Source organism: Trichomonas vaginalis, chromosome IV (assembly GCF_026262505.1).
Source record: "Trichomonas vaginalis G3 chromosome IV, whole genome shotgun sequence".
NCBI classification, from domain to species: Eukaryota; Parabasalia; order Trichomonadida; family Trichomonadidae; genus Trichomonas; species Trichomonas vaginalis.
Window position 1 is genome coordinate 17,693,659 of NC_067206.1, and position 21,051 is coordinate 17,714,709.

General features: G+C 35.1%; 15 protein-coding genes and 4 pseudogenes across 19 annotated transcripts, besides 1 other annotated feature; 12 read left to right on the forward strand and 7 right to left on the reverse strand.

Moving 5' to 3' along the window:
- Positions 1-1,267: 1,267 nt before the first annotated feature.
- TVAGG3_0115660 (uncharacterized protein) lies at positions 1,268-1,630 on the forward strand (the record flags this gene model as incomplete). The annotated part of the gene is made up of 1 exon (XM_051223328.1): positions 1,268-1,630. The coding sequence occupies one exon, from the start codon at positions 1,268-1,270 to the stop codon at positions 1,628-1,630; it is 363 nt and encodes a 120-aa protein (XP_051108314.1).
- An 18-nt stretch (positions 1,631-1,648) lies between these two features.
- On the forward strand, positions 1,649-1,891 carry TVAGG3_0115670 (serine threonine-protein phosphatase family; the record flags this gene model as incomplete). The annotated part of the gene is made up of 1 exon (XM_051223329.1): positions 1,649-1,891. The coding sequence occupies one exon, from the start codon at positions 1,649-1,651 to the stop codon at positions 1,889-1,891; it is 243 nt and encodes an 80-aa protein (XP_051108315.1).
- A 393-nt stretch (positions 1,892-2,284) lies between these two features.
- Positions 2,285-2,744, reverse strand: TVAGG3_0115680 (uncharacterized protein; the record flags this gene model as incomplete). The annotated part of the gene is made up of 1 exon (XM_051223330.1): positions 2,285-2,744. A coding segment is annotated over one exon (460 nt), but the record flags the coding sequence as incomplete, so codon positions are not given.
- A 543-nt stretch (positions 2,745-3,287) lies between these two features.
- Positions 3,288-21,051: part of a mobile genetic element that runs on past the window's edge.
- On the forward strand, positions 5,295-5,695 carry TVAGG3_0115700 (annotated as a pseudogene). The gene has a single exon. A coding segment is annotated over exon 1 (401 nt).
- TVAGG3_0115710 (uncharacterized protein) lies at positions 5,714-5,869 on the forward strand (the record flags this gene model as incomplete). The annotated part of the gene is made up of 1 exon (XM_051223331.1): positions 5,714-5,869. The coding sequence occupies one exon, from the start codon at positions 5,714-5,716 to the stop codon at positions 5,867-5,869; it is 156 nt and encodes a 51-aa protein (XP_051108317.1).
- Positions 5,889-6,473, forward strand: TVAGG3_0115720 (phage tail repeat-like family; the record flags this gene model as incomplete). The annotated part of the gene is made up of 1 exon (XM_051223332.1): positions 5,889-6,473. One exon carries the CDS (start codon positions 5,889-5,891, stop codon positions 6,471-6,473), a length of 585 nt encoding a protein of 194 aa, XP_051108318.1.
- On the forward strand, positions 6,520-7,811 carry TVAGG3_0115730 (uncharacterized protein; the record flags this gene model as incomplete). Its single annotated transcript, XM_051223333.1, has 1 exon — positions 6,520-7,811. A coding segment is annotated over one exon (1,292 nt), but the record flags the coding sequence as incomplete, so codon positions are not given.
- On the forward strand, positions 8,733-9,317 carry TVAGG3_0115740 (His-Me finger endonucleases family; the record flags this gene model as incomplete). Its single annotated transcript, XM_051223334.1, has 1 exon — positions 8,733-9,317. One exon carries the CDS (start codon positions 8,733-8,735, stop codon positions 9,315-9,317), a length of 585 nt encoding a protein of 194 aa, XP_051108320.1.
- On the forward strand, positions 9,354-10,125 carry TVAGG3_0115750 (uncharacterized protein; the record flags this gene model as incomplete). The annotated part of the gene is made up of 1 exon (XM_051223335.1): positions 9,354-10,125. A coding segment is annotated over one exon (772 nt), but the record flags the coding sequence as incomplete, so codon positions are not given.
- Positions 10,824-11,427, forward strand: TVAGG3_0115760 (annotated as a pseudogene). Its single transcript has one exon. A coding segment is annotated over exon 1 (604 nt).
- On the forward strand, positions 12,382-13,161 carry TVAGG3_0115770 (annotated as a pseudogene). The gene has a single exon. A coding segment is annotated over exon 1 (780 nt).
- TVAGG3_0115780 (uncharacterized protein) lies at positions 13,196-13,870 on the forward strand (the record flags this gene model as incomplete). The annotated part of the gene is made up of 1 exon (XM_001294793.1): positions 13,196-13,870. The coding sequence occupies one exon, from the start codon at positions 13,196-13,198 to the stop codon at positions 13,868-13,870; it is 675 nt and encodes a 224-aa protein (XP_001294794.1).
- Positions 13,890-14,585, reverse strand: TVAGG3_0115790 (protein of unknown function, DUF4106 family; the record flags this gene model as incomplete). Its single annotated transcript, XM_051223336.1, has 1 exon — positions 13,890-14,585. One exon carries the CDS (start codon positions 14,583-14,585, stop codon positions 13,890-13,892), a length of 696 nt encoding a protein of 231 aa, XP_051108322.1.
- Positions 14,802-15,248, forward strand: TVAGG3_0115800 (uncharacterized protein; the record flags this gene model as incomplete). The annotated part of the gene is made up of 1 exon (XM_001318278.2): positions 14,802-15,248. One exon carries the CDS (start codon positions 14,802-14,804, stop codon positions 15,246-15,248), a length of 447 nt encoding a protein of 148 aa, XP_001318313.2.
- TVAGG3_0115810 (protein of unknown function, DUF4108 family) lies at positions 15,366-15,684 on the reverse strand (the record flags this gene model as incomplete). The annotated part of the gene is made up of 1 exon (XM_051223337.1): positions 15,366-15,684. A coding segment is annotated over one exon (319 nt), but the record flags the coding sequence as incomplete, so codon positions are not given.
- TVAGG3_0115820 (uncharacterized protein) lies at positions 15,722-16,957 on the reverse strand (the record flags this gene model as incomplete). Its single annotated transcript, XM_051223338.1, has 1 exon — positions 15,722-16,957. The coding sequence occupies one exon, from the start codon at positions 16,955-16,957 to the stop codon at positions 15,722-15,724; it is 1,236 nt and encodes a 411-aa protein (XP_051108324.1).
- On the reverse strand, positions 16,984-17,673 carry TVAGG3_0115830 (uncharacterized protein; the record flags this gene model as incomplete). Its single annotated transcript, XM_051223339.1, has 1 exon — positions 16,984-17,673. The coding sequence occupies one exon, from the start codon at positions 17,671-17,673 to the stop codon at positions 16,984-16,986; it is 690 nt and encodes a 229-aa protein (XP_051108325.1).
- Positions 17,795-18,322, reverse strand: TVAGG3_0115840 (annotated as a pseudogene). Its single transcript has one exon. A coding segment is annotated over exon 1 (528 nt).
- TVAGG3_0115850 (protein of unknown function, DUF4106 family) lies at positions 19,279-19,957 on the reverse strand (the record flags this gene model as incomplete). Its single annotated transcript, XM_051223340.1, has 1 exon — positions 19,279-19,957. A coding segment is annotated over one exon (679 nt), but the record flags the coding sequence as incomplete, so codon positions are not given.

Genomic DNA, 21,051 nt, shown 5'->3' on the forward strand with positions numbered 1-21,051 from the left:
ACATTCGTTTAAAAATTGAATTAAAAATTATCGTATGCATTCAAAAAATAAAACAATTAATATGAATAATATTATTATGTAATAAAAATAGAATAAAATTGAAATCAAATTGAATAAAATTTCCAAAAAAATTCAAAAATTCAAATTTGAAATAAAAAACAACAAATTTGATAAGAAAATTAATGAAAATGGAAATATAAAAAAAAAAGGTATTTGGGGCTTCCAGGCACTTTGTGCCCTCTAGCCCCGAAGATGTTTTGTCACTTTTCTGTCACTTTTCAGGGAAAAAACATTTTTATTGTATATAAAATGAATTTTACAAAACCACCTTTACCCTTCTTTGGAAATAAGAGTAGATGTAAAGATATTCTATTGAGAGAACTTAAGAAACTACCGAATGGTCTAACATTTGTAGATTTGTTCGGTGGAAGTTTCTATATATCTCATTTGTGCCATACTGTATTTCCTGACTCAAAGATTATATGCAATGACTTCGACAACTATATGAACCGTCTCAAACATATACCAGACACAAACAAAATATTGAGTGAGTTGAAAGAAAAGATACCTATAGGCAAGATGGAACGTATACCATTAGATAAGAAAAATACTGTCAGAGAGGTTTTGAAAAAAGCAGAGTATATTGACTGGGATAGTATATCTTCTAGACTATTATATAGTGGTGCTATAAGAGTTCATGACATTGAAACACTTATGTCAAACGTTTTATATCTTAACTATACAAAGGTTTTCAAAGAGAACATAGAAAAATATACTGAGGGTATAGAGTTTGTGAGATGTCGTTGGACAGATTTGTATGAAAAATATAAAGACAAGGAAAATGTTTTCTTTATAGTGGACCCGCCGTTCTATAACACATGGGATTTTCAATATCAAGTAGACTGGACTTTGAGAGACTCTTTAGAAACTTTAGACGTTTTACATAACCATCCATGCTTTTACTTTACATCCGATAAAAGTGGTTTGGAAACCGTTATGAGATGGTTAGAGGACATACATGACTATGAGTTTAGATATGACAAGATAGAATATGAGAGAGGTCCTATAAACCGGAGAAAGTGTCACAACAAAGAAATTTTATTGGTAAGTAAATGTGGTTTGAAATAGGACTACTTGTTTTAGGTTTTTTCCATTGTGTCATTTACTTATTTGACGTGGCAGAAAGATATAGAGAATATGAAGATGAACCAATGTCTGCAAATGTTCAGCATATGTACTCGTAAGAGATATTTTTATCTAATATTAAATGGACGCACAGAACTTAGCGAATGCACAGCAACCTGGACAACCAAACCCAGAGAATATTCCAAATGAAGTTAGAATACAAACTGCAATGGCAAACTATGGTCAAGTGCCAACAGATGTACAAATGCAAACTGCCATGTCAAATGACGCTGCGTTAGGTTTGCCACCATGGTATGCAAATATGAGATGGAAAGAGTTTTATACAAACCCTGAAGTGGGATATAAACAACTCTATGCAGATGACGCGAACACAGGAGTTGACCCAGAGTATGTTTTCTACCAGAGGAGAAATAGAATGTATGAGCTCCAGTTAAAGAATGCAATGGAACTCAGAAGGAAACGTAAGAGACTAGGCGGACATTAGATTTTTACATATAGTAAAATGGGTTTCTTCAGTAGTATTGGAAACTTCTTTCGAAATGTTGGAAGAGGTATATGGAATGGAATAAAAACCGTAGGAAGAGGAATTTGGAACGGAGTCAAAAATATTGGTAAAAGAGTAGGTCAGTTCGTTGGTATTATACCTAAAGACCCTGAACCAGAAGAACAAGCTCCTGTTATACAACAGCCTGAACCTGCACCACAGTCTAGTTGGCAACCAAATCCAACACCTCAACCGTATTAAAAAATCATATTTTTACCGTTCGATAGTAGTTGTATATGAAACTAAGTTCTAAGTAAAACGCGTGGTATAATGGAATTATTCTCTTTCTTCCATCTGTAGTAAACCATACTTGAAAGTCTGAAATACTTCCACTTGGTGGTTCATATAGCTTTGTAGGTTTTTCGTAAAAGTCATTTGCCAAGCATAAAAAAGAGTTTTGTGCACCAGAAAATGAAGCATGAACTATAATAGCATCTTGGTCGAAAACATTTTCATATGTTCCATTAGGGTTTTCGACTTCATAAAAGTTCGGGTGTACTGGATATGCTGCAGGCTGATTTAACATCCTCAAAAATCTATACCATGCCAAGTTGTTATATTTTGTAGAAATATAAACGTTTTCTCCAAGGTCTTCTATTCTATCGATTTTAACAGTTGCATTTTTCCTGTCATATATAATATCGAGATGGTACTCTCCTTCGTCAATGTTGTACTGTTTTGCATATTCGAGATAGATATCGTTTATTTTTTCTTGAAAAGCTTGAAGAGTTGTTTCTAAGTTTACAAGCAAATTCACTTGTAAAAGTTTTCCCTGTTCAAATTTCTCATACGTACGTTTTTCTTTGTTATAGTATCGAACTTCAAAAGCGACCGTAAATGGGAAACCATGTATGGCTTCTGAAATGAACTTCATTCTACGAAAGCCAATAGCTTTTGTGACGGATGGGTCTCTTAACCATCTTAGTGGGTAGTCAAAACGATAGCCTTCATGCTTTACGGTCTCTGTCTCAAACTTTTGACCGACATTCGTAAAAAGTTCATCTAATGGTTTAGTTGTAGCAACTCTTGAATTTTCTTTTTCTATTGAAAGCATATTTTATCTAGAATAAAAATGTCGAAAGAAACAGCGTCTATGAGAGAAATACAACACAACCGACAACTCATTGTACAAGCTCTAAATAAGAACACAACAAACTTTTCAAACTATTCTAAGATATCTGAGTCATTGAAAGAAGGAAACTTAAAACTGACGATAAACCCAATGACAGACGAGTTTCTGTTTCAAGACAGTAAGAACCATACTGTTTGTATAAATCCAACAAAAGGAACTTTAAACGAGAAACCTATAGATGAACTTCTTTTGAAAGCAGATGTTGACAACAAAGCTGACAAAGAGTATGTCATTGAAAAAGTTCAAGAAGAACATGACAGAGCAGATGCAACATATGCAACAAAAGAGGATGTTGACAACAAAGCTGACAAAGAGTATGTCATTGAAAAAGTTCAAGAAGAACATGACAGAGCAGATGCAACATATGCAACAAAAGAACATACTCATCCTGAACTAGCAGACAAAACATATGTTGACAATAAAATGTCAAGTGAAGTGACAAGAGCTGAAAACGAATATTCTAAAAAGACTCATACACATACCATTGCAAATATTACAAACTTACAAGAAACCTTAAACAGGAAAAGTGACGTTGGACATACACATACCATTGCAAATATTACAAACTTACAAGAAACCTTAAACAGGAAAAGTGACGTTGGACATACACATACCATTGCAAATATTACAAACTTACAAGAAACCTTAAACAGGAAAAGTGACGTTGGACATACACATACCATTGCAAATATTACAAACTTACAAGAAACCTTAAACAGGAAAAGTGCCGTTGGACATACACATACATCTTCTGAAATAACAGACTTAAACGTTAGCCTTGAAAAGAAGGCAGATAAAACCATACACACGATTTCTTCGCAACTTGGTATAGAAAATATTGCAGGAACGGTTGAAGAACCTGATGGAACTGGTGGGGATGTATTAAATTGGAAACCTCCTAACTTTCCACAAGGTTTAACATCGGAGGATGACATAACAACGATGAGATACACTAGATGTAGAAATGTCTATGTCATGGAGGATGAAAACAAAGTTAAATTCACTGCTCAAGATTTATATGACAACAAAGCTGACAAAACAGAGCTTCAAACGTTAAAGACAGAAATACTTCAAACACTATATCCTATAGGTTCTATTTACACGTCAATGAACTCTACCAGACCAGAAGTAGTACTTGGTCTCGGAACTTGGACTCAAATAGTCGACAGGTTTTTGTATTGTGCAAACTCTTCAAAGGAAACAGGTGGAAGTAAAACGATTTCAGGTGCAAATTTACCTGCGCACAGTCACTACGTAAGTTTAACTACATCTGAAGCAGGTTTGCATAGTCATAGATTTTGGGATTGGTCAGGAATGACAAAAGGTAAAGGATATGATGTTAAAGAGGACGTTAAGTTTGCTATAAATTGTTACTGGAGTAACACTGAGGTAGGAGGAAGCCATACACATCGCGTTTCAGGGTATACGCAAACAACGGGACAAAGTAAAGACTACATGCCACCTTACATGACAGTTTACGCATGGTATAGAAATGCTTAGTCGTCATTTTCAACTTCTTTAGCATATTCGTCAGGAGTTGTCTTATATTTGTTAGGAACTGTCTTTGAAAGTATACCACCTTGAACCTTGACAAGTTTTGAAACGAGGTCTGACAATAGTAGTTTTATCTTCTGCTTGCAGTCTGTACATTTTGCCATGTTTGCCTAAAACTTCATAATATTCTCTTGTATACTTTCTTCTATTTTTACGAACACGAACGTGAGTACCTGTCGAGTTCCCATTGTTGTCATAGTCAATAGTATTTTCATATGGGTCGCGTTTAGGTATTTCTATTTTTACTTTGTCACCTTTCTGAAGTTTGAAGCCTGGCATTCTTTCTTGTTTGTCTCTTTTGACTAAACTATTAAATATATAGTCTTTCTCTAAGTCAGGGTTGTTTTTCATTTCTTCGGGGGAGTGGTTTCCCAAACCTTTTTGTTTACGGCTATTGTAAATATTTAAAACTTGTCTCATCTTTGCCATGGAGAAGTGTCTATACTTGTCGTCATATGACATTTCATTTGCTTCACCACCTTGTGGTTGGTTTAAGTCTCTTAACATTTTTATACAACTGTCAATGACACCAAGAGCAGAATGGTTTTGGTCGACAATGAAATATTGGTTTACATTTTTTGAACGCAGATAGTTTTTAATATCGTCTGATTTGAAAGAACTTTCACAGTCAGATGTCAGTTTTGTTGGATGGTATTTGTCAACGAATATTGTCAAAGCAGTTTTCACATCTAAAATATTTTTGGACTGTAATGGTATGGCTTCACAGTATCTTGTGTTTTGACCGACAAATATTAGCCAGTATGGTGGTCCATCTGTTCTACTCTCGGAATGTTTTCCAAGATATCCATAAACCAAGCATTTGGTGTTGAACTAAAGATTTTTACCATGAGTGCTTTCTTTGTCGCTTTAGAAACATACGGGTCCTTGTTTGAATTCGTCATTTTTAACCCATAAGAAATGGGTTTATTTGGCGCATTAGCAGGAGTCGCATCTAGATTTTTCCCGCAGTGGGAACACTAGCCAGAGGTGCATTTGGAATTGGAAGGAAGATTTTGAGTACATTAGGTATACTGAAAGAGAAAGCACAACCTATTATACAAACTGTACAGAAAGGTTGGGAGGTAGCACGAGATGCAGCAAATCTTATTCCAAATCCTGAAACAAGAGGAAAAGTTCAAGGATGGATGGACAATGTAGGAAGACAAGCAGGAAACTACTATAACAAAGCAAATGACTACTATAACCAAGCAGGACACTATATGGACCAAGGTGAAAGATTCTTTAACAGAGGATATAACCATGCACAACAGTGGGTAAACAACAACCAACCTCAACCGCCTCAAACGTGGGGAATGTAAATTTTTTACTGAGATGAAATGAACAATACAGCATTGAGACAAATGGGCTCAAGATGGCTTTGTCGGCTTCCAGCAGTTACACAACCACGTGTTTGTCAAGTTCTTCCTATACCTCAAGAAGTTTTAGACCGACTTAAAAAACCTCAACAACCAGTTGAAAACAAACCAAACTAAAATTTTTTACTGAGATGAAATGACCGAAGAAGTTGAAACGGTAGATTTGACACCACAAACAAAAAGTTCAGAACCATTGTCAAAACCTGTCAAAGAACTTACAGATGAAGAGAAAAATTCAATAATAGAAAGTGCCAGGTCTGGAAATACAAACTCTAACTACAAAGTCACTTTTCATAAAAATGGAACGGCAAGTATCTCAAAAAAGAAACAGACTCTCACAAATAAAATATTGAAGTCTGAAGGAGCTTTCGAGACAACAGATGGAAAAGTTTACTTCACTGACCAACAGTTCATTATAGAACATCTCATTGACTTAGAGTCGAAATATTCTAAACTTTACAACAAACACAAAAAGTTGAAAGGAAAACAAAAACAAATGGCATATGATATTTATGAAGATGTTGACGACACAACTGTTCCTGCAAGTGAAGTAAAGTCAGAGGAACCGAAAAGTGACGAAAAACAGATAGAAGAAGAAAAACCAAAAACTGAAGATAAACCAAAACCAAAGTTTAGTCTGGAGACTAAACCAAGCCAACCTTCATTAGCTGGTATGGGTTGGCGTCAAAGACTTATGGCAGCAGGCGGTTATGTTAAGTAAAGGAAAAACATTTTTTTTTATTTTTATAGAAATGCCCCCGTATAGAATGGACAGAAAGTCTGCTAGAATAAAAGCAGAGTTAGAAAGATATGGTTGGAGAGTTTCAAAGAAGTTTAAATATAGGAAGGGAAGACCCATAAAAGTCTATGACAAATTGTCTGGTCTTCGCTACGAAATGGACTTGGAAACAGCACGTGCAAATTATCCAAACAGATTAGAGAGGTTAGAAGAAGAACGTCTTATGGACATGCCTTTCGATGTTAGTGAACCTCAAGTTGAAGGACACGACGGCTTTGCCAGATTCTACTGGAAACATGACGAACAATTGCATCCTTTGAGAAGGAAAAAAGGAAAAGGTGAAGACGCACATGCTCCCATGGAAAGAACAAGATATGCATATGAAAAGTACCGTGAAGTTAGAAGTAAAATTACTTCTGGTCGAACCTTTACAGTAAACTTTGACGAAGGAAAGAACAAAGAAGGCTTCATGGGTGTACTTGCTGCCATACAAGACGGAAATAAGAAAGGATACAATCTCAGACTAACCGTAACAGATTTGGACGGTCATATATACTATGCACATGGCAATGTCACAACAGCCGCACAACTTCTTGACGCTTTCACGACTACAAAGAGAGAACAAATGTTTGACTCCGACTCAGATATTTTGAATGCGATTGAAGGAATTGCAAGCGTGAAGTTCGAATGGTTACAACCTAACCCTCAAGCAGTCAGACAACATGCTGGATACTTCCCGTTCAGAAATAAGTCTGACATTGACTTAACAAGGTATGGAATTTACAATTCAATTGAAAAAATTGTCAATGAACCTTGTATTCTTACATGTCTCAGGAACTCTGGTCTTGTTACAGATGAGAAGATGAAGTATCTTGAGTCATGTGTGAAAACAAGGTACATTCTCAGAAGTCAATTGTCAAAAGTTGCACCGTTGGCAAATGTGAATATCCGAGTCAACATTCCGACTGAGAAAGGTTCTTCGCACGATGACTATGTAGTTGACTTCAAATTGCCATGGTTGAAGATTGTACTTGTCCACAACCACTTCATGTTGAACGAAAGTCTTACAAACCCATTGTTCGGAAAAGGCAAGTGCAACATTGTCAGAGCTGTTAACATTCTTTTCGAGAAAGGTTTGTTGGAACCAATTCCAGATGACAAGCTGACAGAAACTTTTGTACCAAAAGACGAAACAAACTTTTCATTGTTGGTAAGACCAAAAATTGTTCCAGACAAAGTTCTAGCACAGAAGAAGTACACAGCTCCAAAAGGAGTTGGATTGTTCGGATACCAACCTGAACCAGAAGAACTTCCAATGAGGTTGCAAGAACTTCAAGATGCTATAAACAAACTTCCATTGAGACATCCAATTGACGTCAAATTATATTGGAGAGCATCTGAGTTAGGTCAGAAGGTTTTATATGAAACAGGTTGCTTCGACGATGTTTATGAGATAACAGGAGAAGTTTCTCAGAAGATAAGAGACTCACTTGAATTTCCACAAACTGGACCAATTGGTTGCAACAAGTTCGACTCATACGAAAAAATATACTATGTCGACCTTAACGCTGCGTACATGAGGTTTGTCCAATATATTCCGACTGGAATTCCAAACGAAAAAGGTGAGTTCCCGGGAAAGAACTATACAGTTGGAAAAGTCATACAACAACTCTATGATATTAGGAAAGCTTCAAACCCCAAACTTGCAATGACACTCAAATTGCTTATGAATTCGACATGGGGATATTCTATTAAAAAACCTCAAAAGATGAAGAGTAAACACTATGAGAAGGTCGACAACTTTGTTGAAAGGTTCTCCCCTTTTGTTTTGAAATACGAATTTACTCAAGGTCAAGGTGGCTTAGTAACCACAGTAAAACCTATTGTCGAACATTGGTCTTATCCTCAGTTCGCAAAGGCAGTCCTTGACAACTACAATGAGTTCTTCTCCGATGTTAAATCCAAAGTGAAGGTATACTACGAGAACATCGATGCACTCATGACGAACGAAGAAGGCTATAACAAACTCATTGAAATGGGAATGGTCGGTGAAAAGATGGGCCTTTTTAAGCTAGATAAGGTATTTTCCGAAGTTCATGTTCTCTCCAAGCGTAAGTACTGGGCCGTACTTGAAGACGGCACAGAAATAAAACATTGCATGAAATAAAACATTGCATGAAATAAAACATTGCATGAAATAAAAACATTTTTTCAAAAAAATATTTTTTTATTTTATTTGAAATGTACGCCGAGTTTGTTGGAGAAGACCGTTGGGAAACTTGTTTGTTAGATGAGAAATATGAAATTCACTGTTGTGAGTCATTTGAAGTCAGAAAAAAAGAGACAAAAAGAGTTTTAAGCGAATGTGAGCGAAATGACGGATATGCTATGATGAGGATGAGTGGGAAACGCTATTTAAAACATATTGTCATTGCAACTCATTTTATACCGAATCCTAACAATTTACCTTTTGTAGACCATATAAACCGTATAAGAAACGACAATAGACTTGAGAACTTACGTTGGGTCACTTGTTCTGAAAACAATAAGAACAAAGGCAAATTTGGAGATATTGTATTCGAATTTGTCGACGAACTAGAAGATGAAACAATTGAAATTACAGACTATGGCGAGCATACGTTTGAGTTTTACTACTATAGCGAAGAACAAGACTCTTTCTACTTTTATACCGGCGTAAACTATAGGAAATTACAAGTATGTTTTACTAAGGCAGGCTATGCTTATGTAAACACTAGAGATACAGATGGAAAACACGTTCGAATATTTCTTAACAAATTCAAGAAGCTATATGGCATACCATTTTAAAACGTTTTTAAAACAGTATATTTTTACATATATTAAATGCTTCAGGTTGAAAAACAAAGAACAAAAGTAGCAGATACAAAACCGTTAGACTATATCTTTACAAACGCTGGCAGGAATATATCAGATGAAGAAATTTCATCCCAAACATACAGGTTTGACTATCCAATTCGTTGGCTTCAAAGTCCTTCAGATGCAAAGGCAATAGGATTTAGAAGAGTTTTGTTTTCAAATAGAACTAACGCGTTTATGTTCGCAGTATATTTTCACGGTCAGTATAAAGGTTCTGATGGTCTAATAGAAAAATTTGATGAAATGAAAATCTTTACAATTCGTTCAGACGAAAGTCTTGAAAAAACTCTAAATGACTTTCAAACTCAAATAAACAAATACTACTGGGAATTTCAAGAAAAATACCACTCTTTACTAAATGGAACATACTATCTAAAACTAGAATACGACAAGATGAATTCCACCGTTTCATTTCAAAAGATTGAAATTAACCCTCCAAGAGATACAGAGTTTTTATATTGGGGAGTAGACAAACGTTCTTGGGCACAATTTCTTCGGTTACTAAACCAGAACGAACCATTACCACCAGATGGTCCATTTAAATTTATACTCCCACCAACAGATTTGACAGTTTATAGAAACGTGTTCGACCCTCAAAATGTCATGTGTCATGCAAGTTTCAGTTCAAGCAACAACAGTTTTCTTTGTATCGGTAAGGACTTTTATGACTTTGCTTCTAAATTCTACGAACCACCTAGTAACAGTTTCTCTGACTTTCAAGTTTGGTTCACAACAAACGGTGTGCAGCATATAATACCATTGTACTATGACTTTTATCTCGAATTGTCTTTCATATACAACTACGGAAAAGTGCTGAAAAAGTATTGAAAAATATATTTTAGATCTCACCAGGTCCCTCGGTCATTTTAACTTCTCTGAAAAAGTGTGACAACATGACATTTTGACAACAACACAGGAGATAGATTTCATCGTATATGTTTTGTCATGAATTTCATCGTAAATGAGCGTAAATGACCCAAAAATATATTTTAGGTGAAGTGGTGAGATCTCACCTCTTTTCTCACCTGTTTTTTCACCCGTTGAATTTTGTATAAAAAGCAACCGTCGACATTCTGGCGGTTGGTATATTCTTCACAAAATGCTTGTTTTGAGGTCGAGCCACTTTTGGCTCCACCTGTTTTTTCAACCAAAACTCATTTTTTTCGGCAAAAATATATTTTATGTTAGCATGTTAGATCTAACCACTTTTCTAACCACTTTTCTAACATCGTAGAAAACACACAAAACTCTTGAGTTTTATACAGAATTCGGCAAAAATATATTTTATGTTAGCATGTTAGATCTAACACGTTTTCTAACCTCATTTCTAACATCGTAGAAAACTCTCGAAATTCATGAGTTTTGACACTTTCACAAAAAACATTAAAAAAAGTTAGTTTTTTTAAAAAAAATATTTTTTATTTTTATTGTAAGAACATGTTAGCAACAACAGCACCAAACTCGTTAGTCATGAACCCAACATCTATGTTAGTAGAGATGAAAAGCTTCATTCCTTCTTCATATACTTTCGAAACAGAAATCCAGAAGATAAAGCAGGAACTTCTCCAAGGAGATTTAGTGTAGTGCGAAAGATGAAACAAATGAAGAATATCTTTATGAAATGCAGGATATATTGACCATCTACCTAAACTTCCTGAAATACAACAACAAAAGCTTACTATTCCAGAATTCGATGAAATAGAAGTCAAAGCAACTGACTCAGTAGAAACCAAGAAGTTCATACGTAAGGTAAACTATGAGTTTCTTGGATTTCATTGCAACCACAAAGTCATGGACAAAGATTGCGATATGTTATATAAGAACATCTCTGACATATACAAATCTGAAGAATTTAAGACCTACGACAACTTTGTTTCGTTAGTTGCAAAATGTGTATGGCAGATAAGAGATAAAGATAAAAGAGGTAAAGTATGGAACGAACAGATAAAACCAGCAACTTTTGAGTTAAAGAAAACCATTGACGCCTTAGTTGTTCTAGCTGGTTTTATTTCAATGTACAATGCTAAAATGAACCCACAATGTTCAAAATGTAAAGCAGCAATGAGGAAATATAACTACTCCGTCAAAGAGATAGAACGTATGCGAAACGACTATGCAGATTTAAAGAAAGAAGCAGAGAAACCAGCAGAAGATAAAATGGACATGTTGACATTTCTGAACAAAAAACTATCCAACAGCTGACGATTTCCTTCTATCTGATGTCAAGAAGAAATATAAAGAAACATTCGGCATTGTTAAAACTTTTGATATCCTTCGTGAAGAAATAGAAGCTACAAAACTGTTTAAAGTCATGAACCATCGCAAATATACCATGTAAAACGCTTGTAAATAGTTATGTTAGAAAAGAGGTTAGAAAACGTGTTAGATCTAACATGCTAACATAAAATATATTTTTGCTGAGTAAAATGACCAAATTTCATTATATAACTGTTATTTTTGACGAAGAGAACTTTGACACTTCGTAAAAAAAATCCCTGAAATCATATCTTTTATACAAATTCAAGAGGTGAGAAAAGAGGTTAGAAAAACGTGTTAGATCTAACATGCTAACATAAAATATATTTTTGCTGAGTAAAATGACCAAATTTCATGACAAAACATATACGAAGAAGTTTATTTCCTGTGTTGTTGTCAAAAATGTCATGTTGTCACCATTTTCAAAAAGATGTTAGTTGACCGAGGGACGAGGGACCGAGGACCTGGTGACACCTAAAATATATTTTTGCTGAAAAAAAATGACCAAATTTCATGATATAACTGTATTTTTTTGACGAAGAGAACTTTGACACTTCGTAAAAAAAAATCCCTGAAATCGTGAAAAAATGACCAAATTTCATGATATAACTGTATTTTTTTGACGAAGAGAACTTTGACACTTCGTAAAAAATCCCTGAAATCATATCTTTTATACAAGATAAAAAATAGCGTTAGTTTTTATAAAATATTTTTTTTTATTTTGTATGTAAAGACAGATATGACAACAACAGAGAAACACAACAACTGCTATCGTTCATGAAGCCATAAATGAAGAATATGAGTACATACAGTTTAAACAAACAGTTACGTCTCATTCGTTCGGTCAAAGATGACATGTACCAAATGCAAAGTATTTTGACAGCATGTTTTGCTCCAGATACAAGAAACCACAAGACTGGTTTGAATTAAATAGCACTCATGAACTCCTCAGTGAGTTTGAACATGTAGAACTTAAAAAGATGTACCAAGACAGACAAAACTTACCATCGCATCTAAAAGGTATATATGTTCATAAGTCCTAGCTAGTTCAATAGCAATGTGGGCTTCACCTCGTTATGCAATCTACATACTTATGCTACTTGACGAACTTTGTACAAAGCAGAGAGAAGATATGATGAAAGAAGACAAAAACATACAGAAAAGAATACCACGTTCGGTACCAAAAGGAAAGGAAAAGAACTATAAGTATATGATTTACACTGAAGAGATGGAAAATGAAGAAGACAGAGATATGGTTATGTTGCATTTAGTCAGAAGAAACAACAAAAGCTTTTACGACCTTGCTAAGATTTACAAATCTGACAGAAATTGGTTCTATCGCGAAAACTTACCGATTTCAATGACACCGAATGAAGATGTGAAACAGATAGTTCAAGATACGTTACCTCAAACACACTATGATATGAAAGGTTGTACAATACTTACATTCAAAGAAGATTTGCCGCTACTGAAGGAAAAGATAACAGAGTATTTTGACAACTTCAAAGAGGAAGAGTAAATGAACCATTTATTTTTCAAGCTTGACACCAAAGATGGCTCAGGTAGCTCTAGATGGTAAATTGTCTTGTCCGAGTCCTTCTGGCATTCCGAGTCCTTCCATCCGACAGGAAAAAAATTTCCCGACAACTGGAAAAAAATTTCCCGACAACTGGAAAAAAATTTCCCGACAACTGGAAAAAAATTTCCCGACAACTGGAAAAAAATTTCCCGACAACTGGAAAAAAATTTCCTTCCAACTGGAAAAAATTTTCCTTCCAACTGGAAAAAATTTTCCTTCCAACTGGAAAAAATTTTCCTTCCAACTGGAAAAAATTTTCCTTCCAACTGGAAAAAATTTTCCTTCCAACTGGAAAAAATTTTCCTTCCGACAGGAAAAATTTTTCCTGTTGTTCGTCCGTAAACCATTCAAATTTTCGAAAATTGAGAACTTTTTGGCCGACCTTCAGGAAAAATTTTTCTTTCCGACAGGAAAAATTTTTCTTTCCGACAGGAAAAATTTTTCTTTCCGACAGGAAAAGTTTTTCTTTCCGACAGGAAAAGTTTTTCTTTCCGACAGGAAAAGTCCTTCCTTCCGACAGGAAAAGTCCTTCCTTCCGACAGGAAAAGTCCTTCCATCCGACAGGACACAAACGAATGTCCGACATACCACCAACCGAGTCCATTCCAAAGCCAGAAGAACCGACAGCCCCAGCACCACAACAGACTAAGACTCAAACACTTACATTTTTACGCTTGACTTTTTACAATTTGAACTTTGTTCGCGTAGATGTGAATTCTGAAAGAAGTATGAGGGTCTTGTATGACTTTGTACTTCTCCCATAGTTCATGTCTGTCAAACTTACCTGCCATGGACTCTTTCATAAGTTCCATGAAATCGTCTTCGGACAATCCGGGGAAGAGTACAATGTCAGTAAGTATTCTCTTTACATCCTTACTTAAACTCTTTGCTGTCTGTACACAAATGACAACAGAGATGTTAAAGTGTCTGAGCTTCTTAAGAATTCGACACATGTCTTGTTCTCTGTTCTTTAACAAAGGATGAGAAGCAAAGTCATCTAAGATAAGAAGACATCTATGAGGGTAAGTCTTCCAATCGTAAGATTGCAATTTCTTCGAAATGTATTCTATCTCTTTCTGTTTGTTTCTGAAGTGTTTCTTCTCTAATATTCTCTGCATTTCCTCATTTGGGTCTTTAAACTTAGAATTTATATACTCATTTATAGCATTGTACTTCAAAACTCTTCTTTGGTACTTCTTTATCCAATCTAACAACTCAGAGTCTTTTATAGATACTAACTTAGACTTTTTTATAATATCTTTGAACGAATTGACGGTTTGGTCAAATTGACCCGAAGTACTACAAATGACTACTAACTCATAGAATGGGTTCTTCTCATCTAGTTCTTGTTGTTGTGCAGCCATTTTAAGATAAGTGAAAGTCTTACCCGACCCAGGCGGTGCGATTAGACCTGTTATACCATTCTGAGCAAATAAGAACTTGTCATGTATGGGTTTTATCTGAGCATTTTCCAACTTCCTCTTGTTCTTATTTAAAACATTCTCAAATTTCTTGTCAATGTCAGCAAACTTTTTTTCTAACATATTTTTAGAAAAATTAAAATTTTTATCTTTTAGGAAATGTCTAGCGATTTCGCTATCTATATTCGAGACAAGCTTTTCGACAGCAAAACATCTGTCGACCATAAAATCTTACATAGTGTAAACAAGAAAGGTGAATTTGTTCTAAAGTTCTGTTTCTGGGAATATGACAAGAACCATAAAACCTTAAGCAGAGAAGTCTTAAAATTTGTCAATGACAGACTTGTTGACAGAGATGACGCCTCTTGGAGAGATGAAGTCCAACAAAACTTCTTAGAATGCAAAGAAGACACATGCGCTGTTCTTGAAAATGAAATAGAAAACAGAATAGAAGAGCTATTAAATGACAAAGCACTTTTACAAAAATATGGTTCTGAGAAGTTTGACATAACTCCACCAGAGAAGAAGAAGAGAGAAAAGAAAGAAAAGAAAGTAGAAGAAGAGAAGAAAGAACCAGAGCCAGAGAAGGGGAGATATGACATGTAAAAATAAAATTTTATTTTTAGAACATTTCTGGGTCAATGTCAATGTTCTCTTCCTCTTTAGGAGCAAACACTGGCTTAGACTCTAAAATCTTTTTACCCAATTTACCTTGAACTTCAACTATCTTAGACTCATAATATTCATAGTCGTCTGCTTTCTTTGGTTCATAAGGTATAACAAGTTTGTATGCTTTGCCTTCTTTAAGGTTTGAAAACCTTCTGTCAAAACTTTCTTTGACTGTTAACAAACCTTCTATGTCTAAGTCTTCAAATTTCGCACCATTTTTAGTCACAATAGCAAACTTAACTGGTTCGATGTTCCAAACTTTGTCAAATGAAGACTTTTCAAAATGGTAGAAGTAAACATTCAAATATGTGAATGGGTCTAGTTCTTCTTTAAGTCCTGACATGTACTTGTTGACTGAGATGAATTTCGTCATCTTTTCTATCGGATAAAAAAAATATTTTTTTTAAAATTTACTCAGAAAAATTTTTCTTTGTATATACACCATTCTGTACGTCTAAAAGACTTTTGACATTTGCCAAGAATGTTCGTTTAGACGCTGTCATATAACCATACTCTTGACAATACTGTTTATACGAATCGTACAATGACCTTTCATCTAAACACTCAAAGTTAGTCTCATCTATAAACAGTTCATATACACTCTTGTTTGCTTCTAACAATGTTTGTCTCTCTTCGGTATGTGGAATTTGTCTTGGATTGAACTTTGAAATATCTAATGTCATGAAATATGAGAACAAGTGGTTGTAAAAGTCAGATGTCAAAGTTTCTGCTAAGTCGTCAAAATATTCTGTATCTTGCATATGAGCTTCTGACGTTCTGACAACTACATATCTTCTGTCAGAACTTTCTAACTTCATCGGAACGGCGTTGTTTGAAACCATGATGAAATTTGCAACATTTTCACAAACTCTTTGGTCTTTATATTTTCTTTCAACAACTCCAACTTTGTCTGTTATAAGACTCTTCAAAGCATCTGAGTTTAAAACCTTTGTTGTATCTATACTTTGAAGTTCGTTACATACTATAAGTTTCATATTCTCTATTGAAGAGTTAAATTTACCGCAGATGTTTTCTAAGTTTGTCATATTCGGGTTCGAATAGCCCTCTAACAGTTTGCATAAGATATCTGTAAAGAAAGTGTTCTTACCTGTTCCTTGTTTTCCAATTATGATGAGAGCAGTTTCATTTTTAGCACTTGGATGTTGTAAGATGTTTGCAAACCAACATAAGATATACTCATAGACTCTTTCGTTTCCATTGCATATAATTTCTTTGACATGGTCTAACCAAGCTTCTATAACATTTTCTTTCCATTCTACTTGTTCGTATTTATATCCAGTGAAGATAGAATAGAAGTTTGGAGATGGTGTATAAAACTTTATACCACGAACTGAAAAATCTTCTAACTTTGACAATAAGATATCCCAAGCATCTAACATCTTCATACCAACTTGTACGACTTTTATTTTCTTAAGTTTCTGTTTACATTCTTGTTCTGAAACTATTGTCGCTCTTGGTTTGTTAAAGACTACATCCCATTCTTTCATGACATAACATTCTGGGGCAGAGTCGACATAAATGACTAAACGTTTCAAATTCTCGACTGCTTTGTTATAGTCTCGAAATGGACACATATTTCTGAACGCTTGGAAGTCATAAAAATCTGAAACGTCTATTCTGTACATTTTATAAAAATAAAAAAAATATTTTTTTATTCTTGAGCTTGTTGTTGCATTTGTTCCATTTGTTGCATTTGTTGTTCTTGAGCTATTTGTTGTTGAAGTTGTTCTTGTAGTACAATACTTTCACCAGTTGCATCTTCCAATTCGAAACTTTCTGCCGTCATTGACAAATACATAGGACATAAAAGTTTTACAGGAACAAAGTTTGCGTCAACTAAGGTTAAGTTTATGTTTGCTAAAGTGTTTGAGTTCACTAAAGCTGAAAACTCTGCATTCGAATGAACAATAGGCAAACCAGCAGAGAAAGTGTTGTTTATACGCATGAGTATCTTTTGGTCATAGTAGTTTCTGTCGACATTCGAATAGCACTTTGAACCTAAGTTTGAAACAATATATAAAATAGGTGTACTTAAAGTCAATGGAACAGACATTCCTTGTATGACACCTTTTCCTCTTATAGGAAACTGTTGGTAGTAAAAACCAGATATAAGTTTTGTATTATAGCTCATATCGTTTATACTAAACTCAGTCGGACATCCAAACATAATGAAACCTGCTCTAGTTGCAGCACATGTTACATCCGTCCTTAAAGTATTAAATAAGTCAACAAAACCTGTTGGTGGTATATCTGAGTAAGTATCTTCAAAGGAGTATTTTTTACCATTCACAACAATAAAATCTTCTGGTGTCAAAAGAGCAAAACAGGCTTTAGTCGTCATTGTGTTTAAGGTCAGTTTACAATATCGTCCTTGAGGACTTTGTAAGTTTGTTGTTATAGAATTATATGACTCAGGGTTTTTAGTCGTAATAGTATAAACCACTATGTCTTCTGCCATTTACTTAGCAAGTAAATTTTAATGAAATGTTGTGGTCGTCAAATATTTTTATGACGTCTGGGAAACTATATTTTAAGTTCAACGTTTCACCTCCTTTCATAACGTATATCTTGTCAATGACATTATATGAAACACCACAGCAAGCAATGTCAGATTTCTTTGATGTTTATATCGTCTGCCTCTGTCAAAAGTTTCAATAGTTCTTTCAAAATTTCATGAGGTGCGATGACATATGAGTTCACTTTTACAGGGTTGTGTTCGACCAAGTTTAACATTAGACCTAAAGCTTGACAAATCTTCTCCTGAGTTTTAAGTTTGTCTTTAAGTTGTTGGTAGTCGTTTCGAATATCTGCAACAGAACTTAAGTCTCTGCTAACTTCAGGGTATGTTGGTTCTTTTACAGGAACTATTGTTATACCATCTTCGTCTTCGTATGGTTTCCCCACTTCAACATCTCTTCTTTGACATTGACAACAACACTTTGACTGTTTGTTTGAGTTGGTGAATTTAACTTCACATCTGCCATCGCCATTAAACCTTTTGAAACACTCACGCTTCTATTTTCGGAAATGACATTTTACTTAGAATAAAAAGATGGACGTATTTGAGTATCTCTTCGAATTGAAGCAAAACAAAGTTTACACACACAAACAATACAAGTTCATTGACAGAGTAGTTCTTTACACAAACAATGGAAAATGTTATAGAATAGCAGTCTTTGCTGAACCAAAATTTTCATAAGCAAAGAAAGTTGGTATAACCGAGATGGTGAAAGTTCTTGAAGCAGACAAAAATATAACAACAAAACTGACCGATATTTCTAAAGGTAAGTTTATAATACAATATTATATCAAAACTGGCGTACTGTCAATATTTGATGGAGAGAAGTCAGTTCAAGAACAACTTACTGACCTGCTGCCAAAATCTGCTCGATGGAAGCTGTCGTTATGCCAATCTGAGGAGCCCCAGCAGGTTTCATTGAACGAATCTTCAAAAGAGCATCTTCCGTGAAAAGTGCTATTGGTTTTGTAAACTTCTTTGCTTTCAATTCATCTGGACCGTCTCTGTCACCAGTATATTGTATTTGAACTGTACCAACAGTTGAAATACCACCCATAAAGTCTTCTGAGTCAGCAAATGGAATGCCAAGCCAAAAGTTTGAACGGTCTCCATTTGTATATTGAGTGTTTTGACCTCCTGTATGAGTCCATACTTTCACATATGGCATAATAGAACTTTGCATTTCAGGGTTAATGGTTGTTGTGAAGTTGTTGTTAAAGTTCATAGCATCTAATGTCAAGTTGTATGACCTCATATCCTCAACTGTAGAATATTCTTCTCTTGGATAGTATTTGCCATCTATGTTTATATGATATTTAATACCGGGGTTGTAGAAACAAGAATAGTCATTTATAGTTCGTCTGAACAGTACAAACATAGTATCTGCATGTTTCATTGCAGTTGTTAAGGCAATATCTGTTCTTGCACCTGGGTCAGCACTTTGGTTTCCAACTTCACCTGCAAAGTCTTTGACAGATATTTGGTGTATAGGGAACATAAGCGGAACTGCAATATATTTGGCAGCTAAAGCATTTGAAATATCTGGGTCCAACATATAGACTGCAAGTCTGCTTTCTATTCTCTTGCATTCAAATTTTTCGCATGTGAACTTAACTGGGTCCCAAGCAGTTCCAGCAGCATTGAAGTAGTAGTTTACTTCAGTGTTGAGGTTTGAGAAACCAAAGTCTAAGTCAACTTTGTCTTTGCAAAAGTCACAGAACTTGGCTCCACCAGTTCCAGCTACAGTAAGAGTGAATGGGTCTTGTGTTGGTGCAATGACTAAGTTATTTTTGCTTGGAGTAAGTTCGATAGAAATTTTTCCTGCCCAGTTTGGCAAGTATCTTAAAAACCTGAAGATGAGGAAAGATGACAAAGGAACTCTAAGTTTCAATTTTACTTTGGTTACTGCTGCTGCAGTTTGTCCAGAAAGGTCAACATAAACTCCTGGAACGTTAGGGTCAAGTCTTCTTATTTTCTCAATAGTTGCATACTGGTCTGTTTGTTCTCTAGCTTGTGGTTGTACTGAGTTTCTCAAAGCGAACCATTCATAGTTTGCCCATGTTACTGTTTGAACTAAGTCAGAGTTAGAATATATCTTATATCCCATGAAAACTTCTGGAGCATATTGGTATCCGACATAGAAAATTCCATTGCAACCTTTCTTGTCAGACAACTTGGCAGAAGGTTTTATTTCAATGTCTTGTTCCACGTATAAGAAAGAGTTGTCAATAGAAATAATATGAAACCTGTCGCAAGCAATATCTACTGTTGTTGAAGAACCTTCTCCAAACTCACCTACGTTTCCATAAGAAACAGCAGTTGTATATTCGTAAGTTCCAGGAACTATTTCTGACCTTCTAATGGCATTGTCGCATTCGTTATACCATTCGGAAACATTTCCATTCATGGCATCCAAAACTGTTGGCGTTATATTCTGAGCGGCGTACATTTCATATGGGTAAAAATATAGAATAGTTGGATTTATATGTCATAATAGAACCCACGTGGACCAAGCTTTACTTTCTTCCTGACTGAGTTTTTAACTCTTCTTTTTCCTTCATTGCCACTACTTTCACTAGATGAAGTTACTTCTTCACTACTTTCACTTTGTTCTACTCTTCTTCTTTGGTGTCGCTTTGGTAACTTCCTCTGCTTCAAGTTGTTGCATCTTTGCCTCATGTTCATCTAGTATGTTGCAAATATTCCATGTCCTTTTTGCCTTTGGGCTCTGGTCGCCCATCTCAGGTAACCTATATCCTAGAAAGAGTTTGTCATAGTTTGTATTTGAGTCTTCGCGTATTGTTTGCATGACTCTTTCCTGAGTTTCCGGTTCAAGCTCTTCAAACAGTGCCTGTCCATATGGAATATGCTCGTTTCCAAATATATGTTTTTGTAGCCATTCTGGTTTTCTTTCCATGTTACCAACTATATCTTTTGTGAATGGAAAAGCTTTTACCCAATGTTTCAGTCTTGCGTCATTTATTTCTGTAGTTGGTTTTATTTTGTCAAGGAACATGTTTTTCAATACTAACATTTCATTTGGTACTGTCAATTTGAGTTTTCTTAAATATTCATCCCTTCTCAGGTCATTGTCTGCAAAGTAAGTTTTTATGACATTTTGCAAACTTTCGTTTGCAAGGTCATGTACAATAGGTTCTCTTCCTTCTCCCTCCCTAACTTTCTTTCTAAACTCTTCACCAA